The 16190-nt window shown below is 48.8% G+C and overlaps 1 protein-coding gene across 1 annotated transcript in view; it reads right to left on the minus strand.

The window, feature by feature from the left end:
* The window catches only part of col7a1 (collagen, type VII, alpha 1), a 242415-nt gene that overhangs the window by 104727 nt on the left and 121498 nt on the right, over positions 1 to 16190 (minus strand). Inside the window, exons 56-62 of the mRNA XM_041191107.1 lie at positions 14876 to 14995; positions 10600 to 10809; positions 9526 to 9561; positions 7570 to 7614; positions 6054 to 6122; positions 1634 to 1678; positions 1059 to 1130 (exon numbers count right to left, since the gene is read on the minus strand). Of these exons, the coding sequence (XP_041047041.1) occupies positions 1059 to 1130; positions 1634 to 1678; positions 6054 to 6122; positions 7570 to 7614; positions 9526 to 9561; positions 10600 to 10809; positions 14876 to 14995 (597 nt within the window). The remainder of the gene's footprint in view (positions 1 to 1058; positions 1131 to 1633; positions 1679 to 6053; positions 6123 to 7569; positions 7615 to 9525; positions 9562 to 10599; positions 10810 to 14875; positions 14996 to 16190) is intronic.

Here is a 16190-nt window from a genome sequence, read left to right on the forward strand (position 1 = left end):
CCGGATGGGTTTTTACAACAATGAATGATAGTTTCATGGTGACCTTTACTGAGACGAGATTTATATTCCAGGGGCAGAGTCATCTGGTCAGCGTGCGGGGGTGGGCCTGGATAGAGTGGACGTGGGGAAGATGTTTCCATTAGTAGGAGAGACTAGGACCCAAGGGCACAGCCTCAGAGTAAAGGGAAGAACTTTTAAGACAGAGATGAGGAGAAACTTCTTTAGCCAGAGAGTGGTGAATCTATGGAATTCATTGCCACAGAAAGCTGTGGAGGCCAGGTCCATTGAGTGTATTTAAGACCGAGATAGATAGGTTCTTGATTGGTAAGGGGATCAAAGGTTACGGGGAGAAGGCGGGAGAATGGGGTTGAGAAACTTATCAGCTATGACTGAATGGCGGAGCAGACTTGATGGGCCGAATGGCCTAATTTCTGCTCCTATGTCTTATGTTTATGGGCCCTGCTCGCCGATGTGTAGAATGACGCACGCTCGACATCACTGTGCGTCACTCCGATCTACAGTTTGACCGAACTGTCAAAGGCCTATTAAGGCCATTAATCAATTAATTGAAGTACTTGTCAGGGCTGCATGTCCAACCTTAAGGTTGGCGGTGGAGGGGGGAGGAGGGGGCAGGCGAAGAGCCCAGGCGGCCTTCGCATTTCTCATGGAACCTCATCCACGGGCGGGATGAGGTTTCATGAAGGGTTTATAACTTTAATAAAATGTTTCATGTAAATTCATAAACCTGTCCCAGCTCATGTGACAATGTCACACGAGGGGACATGTCTGAATAATTTTATTTTTTTAATTTTTCACATCTGTATGACTTTTCTTAATCTCCCCGAGGCAGCTCCGTGCCCAGCCCACCAGGCGGGGAGAAAATTCTCCCCCAGGTTTACTAATTCATTGAATTTAAACTACGCGAGCTGCTGTGGTGGGATTTGAACCCCTGTCTGGGGGCTTGGAATCAGTAGCCCTGTGACATTATCGCTACACCACTGTCTCCCTCTAACCACTAGGCTTATGATTTATTCTTACGTAGAACAGGAAATACTCACCGGCGAGCCATCCCTGCCTTTCTCGCCCACTTCACCTCTTTCACCTCGGTCTCCCTTTGTTCCAACGTCTCCCTGCAATCAACAGCACAGTTTTAATGACAGATAAGCCAGTCAGCAATGAATATCAACCAAAAATTGAGGGGAATAAATACACTTGAATATTCATAACAACATTCCAAATGCTTCTACGCTGATCATATTGCCCAAGAACATTAAGTACAATGAAGATCGTCTTAAAGTCGATCACCTCTACAGTGCCCACTTACACCAATGCCAGTTATTATTTGAAGTTGCATAAAGCCAACTCAAAGACTGTTCCCCAACTAAAGGGGAGATAGTGCTGAAAATAGGCTTTTTATGACTCCATGCAATGATACAACCTTGAGTCTTTTGTTGCAACCTTTCCCTTATTCTCAAATTTGATTTTTGGTTTTAAAAATTCCCAAGAAAACTGTCCCCAAAAATCAGGTTGAGTCTTGACTCAACCCAACCCAGGTTGTCCTCAGCTTTAACCATCATTAGTTTATGGCCTTGCGTAACTGGAGTAGGCTATAAGAAACTTACTATACTCAGACCTTATCTCCTTTAGGTCCAACTGGTCCTGCTGGTCCACTATCCCCCTGCAAAAACAGGAAACCAGATTTAAAACGACCCAGGAGAAGAAACGTAAGTTCAAACCTAACCTGTGAAAATATTATTTCAGTGAAGGAATGGTCAATCTATGGAACAGGCTCCATAGAGAAACAGTTAGAGTTGGTTCATTCAAATTACTTGGATTTCATTCAGAAAGCAACATGTTAGGACACAGGACATGAGTGCAATTTCAAAAAAGGAGCAGGGGAACTATCATCCATGTCCTGGCCAATACACACCCCTCAACCAACATCATAAAAAGTAGATTATCTGGTCATTATAACATTTCTGTTTGTGGGAGCTTGCTGTGTACAAATTGGCTGTGGTATTTCCTATATTACGACAATGACTGCACTTCAAAATAAAATTACTTCACTGGCAGTAAAGTGCTTTGGGATGTCCCATGGTGGTGAATGGTGCTATATAAATGCAAGATTTTTATGCCTGTAACCATTGCAAACCAACTGGCTGTGATTAACACCTGTGACTAGTCAATGACTCCATTATTATTGAATCATGTGACTAACAGGAGGGCAGAAGGGGAATAGATAAGACTTTGGGTTTTGTTCTTGACTCCTAGAATATAGGAACAGCTAGTCATTGCATCACTAATGGTAGCCTAGTGATAATGTTACTAGGTTAGTAGTCTGTTACTAGGTTAGTAGTAGGGAGGCCTAGATGAATGATCCAGAGATATCAGTTCAATTCTCACAATAGCACTGCAAGAAATTTAAATTTAATTAATTCATAAATTTGGGCTAAAATTATAGTGTCGTTAATAATAATCATGAAATCTGCTGCCCTTACCTGGTCTAGCCAACACGTGACTCCAGATCCACAGCAATGTGGTTGATTCTTAACTGTCCTCTGAAATGGCCTAGCAAACCCTTTAGTTCAAGGGCAATGAGGGATGGTCAAAAATTCTGGCCTGGCCAATGACGTTCACACCCCAACTATGAATATATGTATAAAAAAAACAGTTGGCGTCTCTTTCCTCTATTGGCCCAGAGAGTGTGACAATGAGACATACAAACTAAGATGTTCAATGGCTCGATTTATAGCCTCCGCTGAGTTATTCATGTCACCTGGGATAAGTAGGAAACACTGACCACAGAACCAAGGTAGGGGAAAGGAAAGGAAGTCTCTTGGGGCTCCCACTCTGATTGCTCGCCCGTGACTCCTCTTGGAAGTCGTGTGGACATCAGGTGAGAAACTGGATTGACTTTGGCTGTGCTGCCGTTCATAGACAAGTAGCTGGTCAGATTCTCAGCTAACCCATGAAAATTGGCCATTTGGGTGAGGTGCTGGGCCCCTCCTTGAGTCAGTATCTTCAGCAGAAGCAGAGGGTGAAGAGGGCAATGGTGTGTAAGAGCTTAGTGTCCCATTCACCACAACGTCATGCCCAGTCCATACACTATTCTTGATGACCTTTCCAAAGTCAACAATGGGCTGAATTTTGTTGCTTACCTGGAAGTCCCACCACCTGGGCCAAAAGGGGGAAGGCAACCCTCTTAGCAGAGGGTGGGACCTAGGGCAGCATGTTGCCAAAGGCGTCAATTAAGAGGCCGCCACTGGCCGCATTCCAATTATGGACGGTGGCCCACCCATTAGAGCTGCCAGGCCAATCAGAGGGCTGACAGCTCAGTACCACCGATGCCAGCGGTGGCCATTGCTGAGGTTGCAACTCCAGGGACAGGGTGTCTGAACGACTGGGCACCATCAAAGCCACGGTAAGATTCTGCGGGGAAGCTGGTGTCAGGCAGGCAGGTCCCGGCGAATGAGGAGGTGCGTGGTGGTGGTGGTGGGGGGGGTCAGGAAGCAGTGGTGGCAGCATCGTTGCTGCACCAGCAATCATTGCTCTTGGGGGGGGGGTGGGAATGGGACCCCCTCCGCGGGGTATGAAGTGCCCATCAAGGAAGGAATCCCGCCACTGGTTTACCTGGTGGTCTCCGCCTTGGGCAGGGGCCCACCCGACTGGGATGAAATGCCCACAGAGGCAGGAAGGCCACTTAAATAGCTCAGCTGGACGCCAAGCAGGCAGCCAAACCACCAGCCTCTCTGCCGCTGGCAATATGACATGACGGCCGGAAAACGTCGGGCTTCCCTCCTGATGCCTTTCCCTGTCGCCAACGGACCGGAAAAATGGAGGCCCATATCTTCACAACATCCTCACATGGCATATTGAAAATTAGAGGCAGAGCGAAGAACATGAAGGGAACAGAACATTCAGTATCCGTCCGTGGTACAAAATTTTCACCGCTCACAGCTCCAGTGTCATGATTAAAGAGATGTCACGCAGAAAGTGTGGTCACGCAAAGACGTGCATCAAGGTCACATTCCACCAGCCCAGGTCAGGACAACGCCTGCGATTTTCTGACTTGGAGCTGGTGGCGGGCTGGGTACCTTGGTTCCCAGTTCAGATTCAGAACATTTACCCCTTTCTTAATGCTGATACCTTTTCTGAATAGCAAAATGGCACTTAACCAAAGCTGAAACAAAGGACTTGCATTTCTATAGCGCCTCCCAAGGCACTTCACAGCCAATGAAGCACTTTTGAAGTGTGGTCACTGGTGGAATTCTGTGCATAGCAAGCTCCCACAAACGTCAATGTGACAAACAGCCAGATCAGCTGTTTTTGTGATGTTGTTTGAGGGGTAAATATTGACCAAGGCACCAGTGAAGTCTCCGCTGCTCTTCTTGGAAATTGATCCCCTGGCACTTTCACATTCAGGGGAACTTAAAGCCTCCTTTGAAAGGCGCATCTCCAACAGTGCAGCACTTCCTCACGACTGCATTGAAGCGTCAACCCAGATTACGTCCGTAATTGTCTGGAGGGGGCCTCGATCCCACAACCTTCTGACCAAGAGGCGAGAGAGCTACCCAGTGAGTCACAGCTGATAAAGTCGCAACTTGTTACCTCAGGTCCACAGAAACAAGCGCTAACATTACAGCAATAAAATGATCAATTATGTAATCAAAAATGTAAAGTTTAAAAGTACATTAGAAGTTAAAAGGAAGCAAAAGCAGTTTTGTTCCATTTGTCCTAACTTCTCAATTGATCTCTCAATTCTATTGGTTTCACTTAAGTTCTAAACAGTTTGTATTTCTACTTTTTTTAATCAAAAATTTTATCTTTTTATTTTTTATTCATTCACAGGATGTGGGTTTCGCTGGCTGGACCAGCATTTATTGCCCATCCCTTGTTGCCCTTGAGAAGGTGGTGGTGAGCTGCCTTCTTGAACCACTGCAGTTCCTGTGGTGTAGGTACACCCACAGTGCTGTTAGGGAGGGAGTTCCAGGATTTTGACCCAGCGACAGTGAAGGGACAGCAATATAGTTCCAAGTCAGGATGGTGAGTGACTAGCAGAGGAATTTCCAGGTGGTGGTGCTCCTATCTATCTGCTGCCCTTGTCCTTCTGGATGGTAGTGGTCATGGGTTTGGGAGGTGCTGTCGAAGAAGCCTTGGTGAATTCCTGCAGTGCATCTTGTAGACGGTACATATTGCTGCTACTGTGCATTGATGGTGGAGAGAATGGATGTTTGTGGATGTGGTATCATTCAAGTGGGCTGCTTTGTCTGGGACAGTTTCAAGCTTCTTGAGTGTTGTGGGAGCTGTACTCATCAAGGCAAGTGGGGAGTATTCCATCACACTCCTGACTTGTGCCTTGTAGATGGTGGACAGGCTTTGGGGAGTCAGGAGTTGAGTTACTCGTCACAGGATTCCTAGCTTCTGGCCTGCTCTTGTAGCCACAGTATTTATATGGCTAGTCCAATTCAGTTTCTGGTCAATGGTAACCCACAGGATGTTGATAGTGGGGGGATTCAGTGATGGTAATGCCATTGAACATCAAGAGGCAACAGTTAGATTCTCTCCTTTGGAGATGGTCATTGCCTGACACTTGTGTGGCGCGTAATGTTACTTGCCACTTGTCAGCCCAAGCCTGGATATTGTCCAGGTCTTGCTGCATTTGGACGTGGACTGCTTCAAGAGGAATTTAAAATTTTTTATTGCTAAAACCTCATTTTCTCTATTCCACAGTCTGGGGTCTCAAGAGCCATTTTAGAGGTGGACCAACTTTGAGTAGATTGGTCTTTGATTGGCTGAAAAGCGATTGCAAAGGCTCTTGTTTTCAGTTGATCTAGTGTCGGGACCCGAAAGCATCAGTCACCTCGTAAATATGGCGGTCTTAATCTTCCACATGTTTTTGACATGTCAAAGCAGGAAAACCGCTTACAGGACACGGTTATTTTTGACACCGGAAGCCTGGGAAGAACCTGGTCGAGAGAACTCAGCAAGATAACAATATGTTACGGTGATCCCCAAATATTCCCAACAACGCTTCTTGTTTTTCAGATACTGACCTTCGTTCCTTGTGGCCCTGGAAGTCCTCTTACCCCAGGATCACCAACGCTTATTTCTGGCATTTTGGCCTGAGATAATGGCGAGAAAAATATTATGAGGTGACTGTTCTACAAACAATCAGGTTTGGTTACTGAAAACAATGTTCTACTTGCAATAAAAAAGAAACAACAGAAACACATACTAAATGCTTGAAATACTTTGAGAATCAATGGTGACATGTCAAATGGTGTTTCCCACATATTACACACTTTCCCCCTCCTATGGTTGAATTTTCTTGGCCCCAGAGTTGGTGGGGTTGGGAAGGTGGGATAGAGAGTTGAAATTTGGAAAATAGTGGGTCTCTCCCTGTGTACTCCTGCAATGAGGAACTTTACTGGGGCGGGACAGTGAAAGCTATGGAGGTGGGCAGCAAATTTACATAATTCAGGCCCCAACTGCGAGCGATTTTACTGACTCGCCCGCCCTTTGCCAGCAGCAGGGTTGAGCCCACCATGTGTAGAGGCTGCCAGCTTAATGGAGGCAACCTCCCTGTGCCAATCCAGGAGGCCATTGGAGGCCGAGGGGCGCAAAGCAGGAGAGCTCAGACCTGCAGCCCCAAACAGCCACTGGGTGGAGTTACCCCCTCGGATTGGCTGGGCCTACTGGCTTCCTCCCTCTAGTTAATATACTTCATTCTATCCCTCAAAAGGAGTCTCCATGTTAAGGTGTACAGAGGGACCACGACATGCCTCAGCGATGCCCACCTCTGATGGTGGGGTTGCCGAGGCTTCAGAGCTGCCGGACCTGTGATTGGGCTGGCAAAATCAGGAACCCACCCGCTGACCTGAACAGGACATCGAGCTCGGAGTGTCCAGTTAAGAAGCTGCCTCCGGGAAGATCACCGGATTGGTCTTGTGCCAACAAGTGTGCGCCTGGGACCTCCATTTGTCCCGACGTTGGGATTCTGAAGCTCATGGGAAAATCCTGCCCCTTACTTCTGAACTGTACAAAGGGTCAAATGTGGTCAAAAACACCAAATTCAGAGAGCTAGCACAGGTCCAATGATCCTTCTCATGCTTTAACATTCGATAATATGTTGACAGGGTGGACGCTGAGAGCGTGCTTCCCCTTGTGGAAGAGAATAGAACTAGGGGATGCAGCTTAAAAAATCAGGGTCTCCCATTAAAATGGAGATGGGGAGAATTTCTTTCTCTCAGGGGGTCATTAGTCTGTGGAATTCCCCTCACCGGGAGTACTGGAGGCTGCGTTGTTGAAATTCAAGGCAGAGACAGACGAGAGTTTTGATCATCAAGAGAGTCAAGGGTTATGGGGGGAAGACAGGAATGTGAAATTAAGGCCACAATCAGAACAGCCATGATCTAACTGAATGCTGGAGCAGGCTCGAGGGGCTGAATGGCCTACTCCTGCTCCTAATTCTTGTGTTCTAATGGATCGACACTCTAGGTGACTAATAATCCTGGTAACAGCTGGAAATGCATTGGATATTTAATTCTGTTAAGAAGCTCTGATAATTACCGCAGGACCTGGAAGACCTCTTGGGCCTTGTGGACCATCTCGCCCCTGTAATGGGAACATAAACCATCATTATGAGTTGGAAACATAGACTAGAATGAGCCTCACCCAAAGCTAGGGAGCACAAACACACAACGAATAAATCCAATAAGGAAATCAGGAGAAACCTCTTTTCAAAAAAGACCGGTGAGAATGTAGCACTTGCTGCTACAGAGGGTAGTTGAGGGGATTATCGTAGACGCATTTAAGGGGAAGCTGGATCAGTATATGAGGGAGAAAGGAACAGAAGGATGTGATGATAGCGCGAGATGTAGTCAGGTTGCGGCAGGCTTGTGTCGAGCATAACCACCAACATAAGCCAGATGGACTGAATGGCCTGTTTTTGTGCTGTAAATTCTATGTAAGACATCTGATTCTGAATGATCAACACTTCACCCCTCCTAACACACTTAGCATAGATTTGCACCTCAGGGATTTTCCTATCCAAATCTCTCTTTCTTGCTAACATTTCTCTCCAGCTTTAAATGCCACCTCAAAACCTCAAAAGCCAAGAGGCTGTTTCCCCTGTCTGGAGAGCCTAGAACTAGGAGCCATAATCTCAGGATAAGGGGTCAGCCGTGTAGGACTGAGATGACGAGAAATTTCTTCAACCCGGCGGGTTGAGAATTCCCAGTTGAATATATTCAGGACTGAGGCGCATGGGTTTTTGGACTTGGTAAGTGTATCAAGAGACATGGGTATCAGGCGGGAAAGCAAAGTTAAGGTAGAAAGTCAGAATGACAGAGCAGGCTCAAGGGGCTGTATGGCCTACTCCTGCTCCTACTTATGTTCTTAAGTTGCGTACTCTTGGGTAACCTGGCAGTCAGCTCTTGTAACTCTTCTCCCCATTCCTGCTTGCTATCTACTCCTTGCAGCTGGTAAAACCTCTGCAGGTGTTTTTACAGCCTTCAATGGAAGGCGATTTCAGGTCACTTGTCCATGCTGAAGCTGAGCCACAGTTTCAAAGGTGAAAGTCAATTAACCCTTCCATAGAATTCCAACTTACATTAGTCCGGCACCCTTAGCAGGAAGGCTTGTGAGAGAAGACTTGAGAATATAAGCCTGTATTTCAAATGTTTCCTCTCTATCATCCGCACGACTTGCCCATACTCCTAACATCATTGGGTGCAGAAACAGTGAACGGTTGATCCAAGGCAAGTAAATGGGGCTGAGGGACAAATCAGCCAGGACCCGACTGAATGGTGAAGCAGGCTCAAGGGGCTGAGAATCGAGCGCCATCAGCAAGTACAAATACCTGCACAAATCTCATGACTAACACTGATCATCCTCTGAAGCCTGGTGAATACTGGTAAACAACTTCACCAGATTTACTGGGCCGGACTTTGACTTTGAATTGGGTCAATTTAAGTAATAGTTGGGAAAGGTCTCAAACAGGCTGTCCGCTTGCTCTCATGGGTTTTGTGCCTTCAAAATCAAAGTTACCCTCAATGGTTTGAACCCATGTGCAGATGTTTACTTATTGTTTTGCTTAGGGTGCAAACTTTGATACTGAATGGAGAGCTGTCTGCAATTCTCCTCCTAGGCATCTTTCCCTTTTCTACTGCTCTCTCCAACTTAAAAAAAAACCCAAAACCTCACAGTTTCACCATGTCTTTGGCCACCCAACCCCTTCTACTCCCAGTTTGACGGCCCAGCTCTCCTCTGTAAAGTCGCTCAGAATGTTTTGATGCAAAACAGTGACTGTGGGCGGGATTTTCCCACACTCGCCCGCCGACAGGATCTTCTGGTCCTGCCGCATGTCAATGGACATTTGGCTGGGGCACCACATCACCCGCGGAGGGTCCCAACCACGACAGGGCCCGAAAATCCCGGCCCGTGTGTACAAGCTGTTGAGAGGAGTCTCCTGGTGCAAAGAACTGTAAAAACTCTGTAACGTAAGGTTAGATCTTTAATACTTACAGGGTCTCCTTGGTCACCTTTTGTCCCTTTGTCACCCTGAAAAAAGGAAACATAATCGACTGTGGCAAAATCAAGTGGAAAACAGAAATGACCTTGAGACATGACATATTTGACCAAATCGCTCTCCCAGTCTATCCCTCCAAGACCATTCTGCCTCTGCATGACATGTTTATTAAGAACAGAAATAATATACACCAAGCTACCACTACAAACTTTAATGGGGTTATCGTATAAACAAGTGTAAAGATTATGCATCAAAAGGGGTCTCACTAAAACACAGGTTGAAAGTTTTGAGGAGCAATCTTACAGGCAAGCTTGCACATTCCTAGACAGTGAACATTAACAGAGTTTGGTGCAACCATTTAGGAGCATGGAATAAACAAACACTGAAAATGAATTAACAGTCCCAATCCAAGAGCTGATTAAGGATGGAGTAAGTTAAGATGGAGCAAGAATTTCAGATTCCGCAGTTCAGAGGCATATCAGGGAGAGAGTCACCGATGCAAAGGGAAGACAACAGGTGACAGGGAGCATTCATTTACACAGAGAGTTACTGATGGCTGGAATGAGTTGCCAAGATGGCCAGCTGGGTCAATGCACTGGAGTGGGAATAGAAAGGTCGTAGACTCAATATTCTGCTGGGAGAGAGTGAATGGGCTGAAAGGCCCTCGGCCCCAAAGCTTTCCTGCCTTCTTGCAATTACCTGACACTCATCGGTTGATCAGTTCCATTGGCCTGGATTTTGTTACCTAAAATAAAGGTGAGTTTAATGACAATAGAATTATGAGGGGCAAAACAGACTAAACAGGGACAACCTATTTACGTTACAGAGGGGTCAAAAGCCAGGGAGACATCGATTTGAAGTAAATGGTAGCAGGATTAGAGGGAGATTGAGGAAGCGTTGTTTCATCCAGAGGGGAAGACCCTGCCTGTAAAGGTGCTAAAGAGAAAGGAAAATAAATAATGGAAGCGAGTGAAAGAGAGAGAAATGAGGCAAAAGAAAAGGTGGGGGGAAGTGGGGAGGGAGGAAAGGGGAAGGGGAGAGAGAATGTGACGTGCTGACTTTTTACTAACCCTTTCTCCAGGACGTGCAGTCTCTCCTTTTTCTCCAGCCCGGCCTGGTAGTCCTGGGATACCCGGTCTTCCTGGTTCACCAGGTTTACCTGGAGGACCTTCAGGGCCTCGTTCTGACACTGCAAGGCCTGGTGGTCCCTGAGGCCCCGGAAAACCTTGACTTCCTTTGTCCCCTTTAAATCCTCTTTCACCAGGAGACCCTTGGTTTCCCTGCAAAATATCACGCAAGACAGAAATAGAAACTTGTCCAAGAAAACCTGCGACCAGTCCACAGCGGATCAATCGATATTTATCACCTCTCGTCCACAGATCTCGTGGAAAAACAGCTGGCTTATAAGAAAAATAATATTGGTCTTAACATTGCATTAACTATGAAAGGGAAGGAAAAGAGAAGGGGTATTTTGTTCAAAGCATTACCTTTTAAAATGAAAAATGTTACTGGCCCCCCCCCCCACCCCCCACCTGCAGTTTGTCCCGACAATTCTTTCAACATATAAATTACATGAAGAAGCTCAGGTTAGGCTTCCCTTCTTGCTAGGCCACTTTAGTGATGTCGGGCAACAGGAAATGTCCCACAGCAATTGCACTGCAAAATGCCAGGCCTGGAGTGGGTTAGGATGGGGTGGGGAGAGTGCGGCAAAGGGTGGTAGGGACAGTGGGGGATGGGAGGAAGTGGGGAGTGGGGGGGAGGGGGGGTGTTGGTGGTGAGAGGTGAAAATCAGGAGTGGGGAAGGGAGCAGGGGAATTGGGACATGGGGAAGGGCAAAAAGGGGAATGGGAACAGTGGGCAATGGGGAGGGGGATGCGGATGGGGGAACAGAGCAGGGGAATGGGGACAGTGGGGAGTGGGGGAGGGGAGAAGGGGAATGGGGACAGTGGGGAGTGGGAGAGGGGAGAAGGGGAATGGGGACAGTGGGGAGTGGGGGAAGGGAGAAGGGGAATGGGGACAGTGGGGAGTGGGAGAGGGGAGAAGGGGAATGGGGACAGTGGGGAGTGGGGGAAGGGAGAAGGGGAATGGGGACAGTGGGGAGTGGGAGAGGGGAGAAGGGGAATGGGGACAGTGGGGAGTGGGGGAGGGGAGAAGGGGAATGGGGACAGTGGGGAGTGGGAGAGGGGAGAAGGGGAATGGGGACAGTGGGGAGTGGGGGAAGGGAGAAGGGGAATGGGGACAGTGGGGAGTGGGAGAGGGGAGAAGGGGAATGGGGACAGTGGGGAGTGGGAGAGGGGAGAAGGGGAATGGGGACAGTGGGGAGTGGGGGAGGGGAGAAGGGGAATGGGGACAGTGGGGAGTGGGAGAGGGGAGAAGGGGAATGGGGACAGTGGGGAGTGGGAGAGGGGAGAAGGGGAATGGGGACAGTGGGGAGTGGGAGAGGGGAGAAGGGGAATGGGGACAGTGGGGAGTGGGGGAGGGGAGAAGGGGAATGGGGACAGTGGGGAGTGGGGGAGGGGAGAAGGGGAATGGGGACAGTGGGGAGTGGGGGAAGGGAGAAGGGGAATGGGGACAGTGGGGAGTGGGAGAGGGGAGAAGGGGAATGGGGACAGTGGGGAGTGGGAGAGGGGAGAAGGGGAATGGGGACAGTGGGGAGTGGGGGAGGGGAGAAGGGGAATGGGGACAGTGGGGAGTGGGAGAGGGGAGAAGGGGAATGGGGACAGTGGGGAGTGGGGGAAGGGAGAAGGGGAATGGGGACAGTGGGGAGTGGGAGAGGGGAGAAGGGGAATGGGGACAGTGGGGAGTGGGAGAGGGGAGAAGGGGAATGGGGACAGTGGGGAGTGGGAGAGGGGAGAAGGGGAATGGGGACAGTGGGGAGTGGGGGAGGGGAGAAGGGGAATGGGGACAGTGGGGAGTGGGGGAGGGGAGAAGGGGAATGGGGGTGGGAGAATGGGGATGGGGGCATGGGGATGGTGGGGAGTGGGAGAGGGGAGAAGGGGAATGGGGGAGGGGAGAGGGGAATGGGGATGGGGGAGGGGAATGAAGATGGGGAGCGGGGGACGGGGGGATGGGGGAGCGGGGGGGGATGGGGGAGTGGGGAGGGGGGAGTGGGGGGGGATGGGGGAGCGGGGATGGGGGAGCGGGGGGGGATGGGGGAGCGGGGGGGATGGGGGAGCGGGGGGGGATGGGGGAGCGGGGATGGGGGAGCGGGGGGGGATGGGGGAGCGGGGGGGGATGGGGGAGCGGGGATGGGGGAGCGGGGGGGGATGGGGGAGCGGGGGGGGATGGGGGAGCGGGGATGGGGGAGCGGGGGGGGATGGGGGAGCGGGGGGGGATGGGGGAGCGGGGGGGGGGATGGGGGAGCGGGGATAGGGGAGTGGGGGGGGAGCGGGGAGGGGGAAAGGGGAATGAAGATGGGGAGCGGGGGACGGGGGGATGGGGGAGCGGGGGGGGATGGGGGAGTGGGGATAGGGGAGTGGGGGAAGGGGAATGAAGATGGGGGAGCGGGGGACAGGGGGAGTGGGGGGATGGGGGAGCGGGGGACGGGGGGATGGGGGAGCGGTGGGGGGGATGGGGGAGCGGGGATGGGGGAGTGGGGGGGGAGCGGGGAGGGGGAAAGGGGAATGAAGATGGGGAGCGGGGGACGGGGGGATGGGGGAGCGGGGGGGTATGGGGGAGTGGGGAGGGGGGAGTGGGGGAGGGGGAATGAAGATGGGGGAGCGGGGGGGTATGGGGGAGTGGGGAGGGGGGAGTGGGGGAAAGGGGAATGAAGATGGGGGAGCGGGGGACGGGGGGATGGGGGAGCGGGGGGGGGATGGGGGACAGGGGGATGGGGGATGGGGGGGGGAGTGGGAGAGGGGAGAAGGGGAATGGGGAGGGGAGCGGGGACATGGGGATGGGGGAGCGGGAATGAGATGGGAGCGGGGGACGGGGGATGGGGGAGTGGGGGGGGGATGGGGGACGGGGGATGGGGGAGCGGGGGGGGAGCGGGGAGGGGGAAAGGGGAATGAAGATGGGGAGCGGGGGACAGGGGGATGGGGGAGCGGGGGGGGAGCGGGGATAGGGGAGTGGGGGAAGGGGAATGAAGATGGGGGAGTGGAGGAGGGGGGGAAGGGGAATGGGGATAGAGGGGAGTGGAGTTTCTCCAGGGAAATCCCAACCTGCAGAATGGTTTCTCAGGCAGCTGCTTTCAGGGTAACTTGAAAACCTACTCCTTCTCCCAGCTAGTCCAGGGCCATAGCTGAAGCTGCTGGGATGGTCGAGTGGAGCATGAGAGCCTCATAGAGCATCTGTGCCTTGAGTGGAAAATTAATGTACCTTTATTTTAAAAAGAAAATGGGCATTTTTCTTATATTTCTAGGGTGTGAGGTAAAATCTGTGAAGTGGACCTGAATGGAACAGCTTCTTCAAAGAGCTGGCACATGCACGATGGGTTGAATGGCCTCCTTCTATGCGGTTTGATTATATGATTCTATTACACCATTATTTTACAAAACTTTTGGGGGGTGGCGGGTGGAAGGTGGTACTTTATTGACTTTCCCTTCCCTCCAATTTCCTTTGTTTCTTAAAATATCAATGAGAGAGTAGTACAGTCCCAAGAACTTAAAGCAGCCAGGCTGGTGTGAATGCAATTTGTCTGGTACGTATGATGGATAGTATAACAGGACAATGCTATTGTAGTGATCAATAAGAAAGCTGTGGACCACTGTTGAGAGATCTGCAAGAAGACAGCAGGCAATACAACCCAGCTTCGTGCAGTCAATGCTCAGTACAAACTGAGACCACACACAAGGAGAGGATTAGGGGGTTTTAGTGCACAAAGTGTGCCTGAACATTAGAATTTCTATTAATGCAAATTGTTAACATCATCAATTTCTCACTGATATTTATGACTATCCATTTTAAACGTGGCAGTTTTAAGTGGCGGGGGCTGTATTGGTATATGAGCGCTTTGAACTCCTAGAAGGAGAATACTTTTAGCAGTTAGGAGATGGTAACACTCTGATCAATTATTCCTCTGTTATATAGTTATAACTTTTAAAGGGGCACTACAGTCATAAAAACAATTTTGACAACAAACGACCAATTTCTTCTTTATTTGGAAACTTAAACTTCATTAAACTGGGTGATAATAACAAAGACATAAACTGTCATGTTAAATGTACAGCTCTGCAGCTGGTGTAAGTCAGGTAGTGACTAATATCAGCACGTGTACTCTCCTCTGAAGCTTGCAACTGCCTATGTATATACACTATTATAACTACCACTACACGAGGGTTCAAACACTGGATCCCATTTGGGCCCTGCATTGCCCACAGACACAAAACTGGTGAAACCTCACATTACCTGAGTCCCCGATTGGCCTCTTTCACCCTGATCTCCTTTCTCCCCCTTGTCCCCCTTCTCTGAAGCTGAGGGAATTTGGAGATGGTCACACTTCTTCACCACATCCTGCAGGATCGAAATCTGAAGAGGTTCAAATGAGAAAACAGAAATTATTGATGCATCCATAGTTATGTATGAGTTTTCTTCGTTCTCTACACAGAGCAGAACGTCGATTATTTGGCACGTTGATTGCCCAGCAGAATTTTTAAGGACAAAACTGGAGGTGTGAAAATAACTTTTTTTTTTTGGTTACTTGTACTGTGATGAAAGTATAATAACCTTCATAATATTTTTCTGGTTTATTGTGAAGTTGGTTTATGGGGGTAAGTGTAGTTGGGTCTGTCTGTATGGTTTAATTACACTTGGAGTGCAAGCTTGAAATCATCAAAAGAAGCTAAGTGCTTGACATGCTAATGAGTAAACAAGGATGCTGGCTTACCATGTAAGATGTGAAGGGAATTTGCAATTTTAAACAAATGAAGAGATTTGGGTTTCAAAGGTATCTTAGTCTGTTTATAACTAACCAGATAAACAGGGCTAAGGAGTGTGTTTATTTTTCCCAAAGGTTACTGACAATATTGGAAACATGAAAGTTTTTATATTATGAGGAAGATACAGTTTCAAAGACATGTGGAATAATAGAACTTACACATTAAAAAGAGAGAAACATATATAAAGGAGGATGAAAGGCTATGTGGGAGGAAGGCTATGTAAGGTCTAACAGGAGTGTATGAAATAGCCTTAAGGAAGCCTCCAGCCATGTGTGCATGAGTCTGCTATGTAATGAAACTGAAGCTGGGGAAAAGCCATTTGGAATTCAAATGTCAAGTGGGTATTGTGTTAACTTGCTGGTTCTGTTTTAAATCTAAAATCTATTTTGGACCGTTACTTTAAAGGTGTGGGTGTAACTGGGAGTCAGGTTAATTAGGAAGTTTTGGAGTTATTATATTAGTAAGTAATTGTAGTCTCATGTTTATGTGCTTGAAATCATTTATTTTGTTAATAAATATTTTAAGTTAAATTTTAATATCTCTAAAGGTCTTGGTCAACTTTATTACTTTTGAATTCAGTGCACACATTTTCTCGTAATAAATACAAATTGCAAAACCGTTGTGATAGCAGGAGCAAGTTTCCCTTGTGGTTTTGGACCACCTGGCACACATCAACTGCTGCGTCATATAATGTACTGCTATTGTCTTCATTCCTGTCCTCTACTGCGAGTATAAGACTAAAGTCTGGGAACTTTTGACTGTCTGCTAATTCCCATTACATACCA

This window comes from Carcharodon carcharias, chromosome 7, assembly GCF_017639515.1.
Source record: "Carcharodon carcharias isolate sCarCar2 chromosome 7, sCarCar2.pri, whole genome shotgun sequence".
Classification (NCBI taxonomy): domain Eukaryota; kingdom Metazoa; phylum Chordata; class Chondrichthyes; order Lamniformes; family Lamnidae; genus Carcharodon; species Carcharodon carcharias.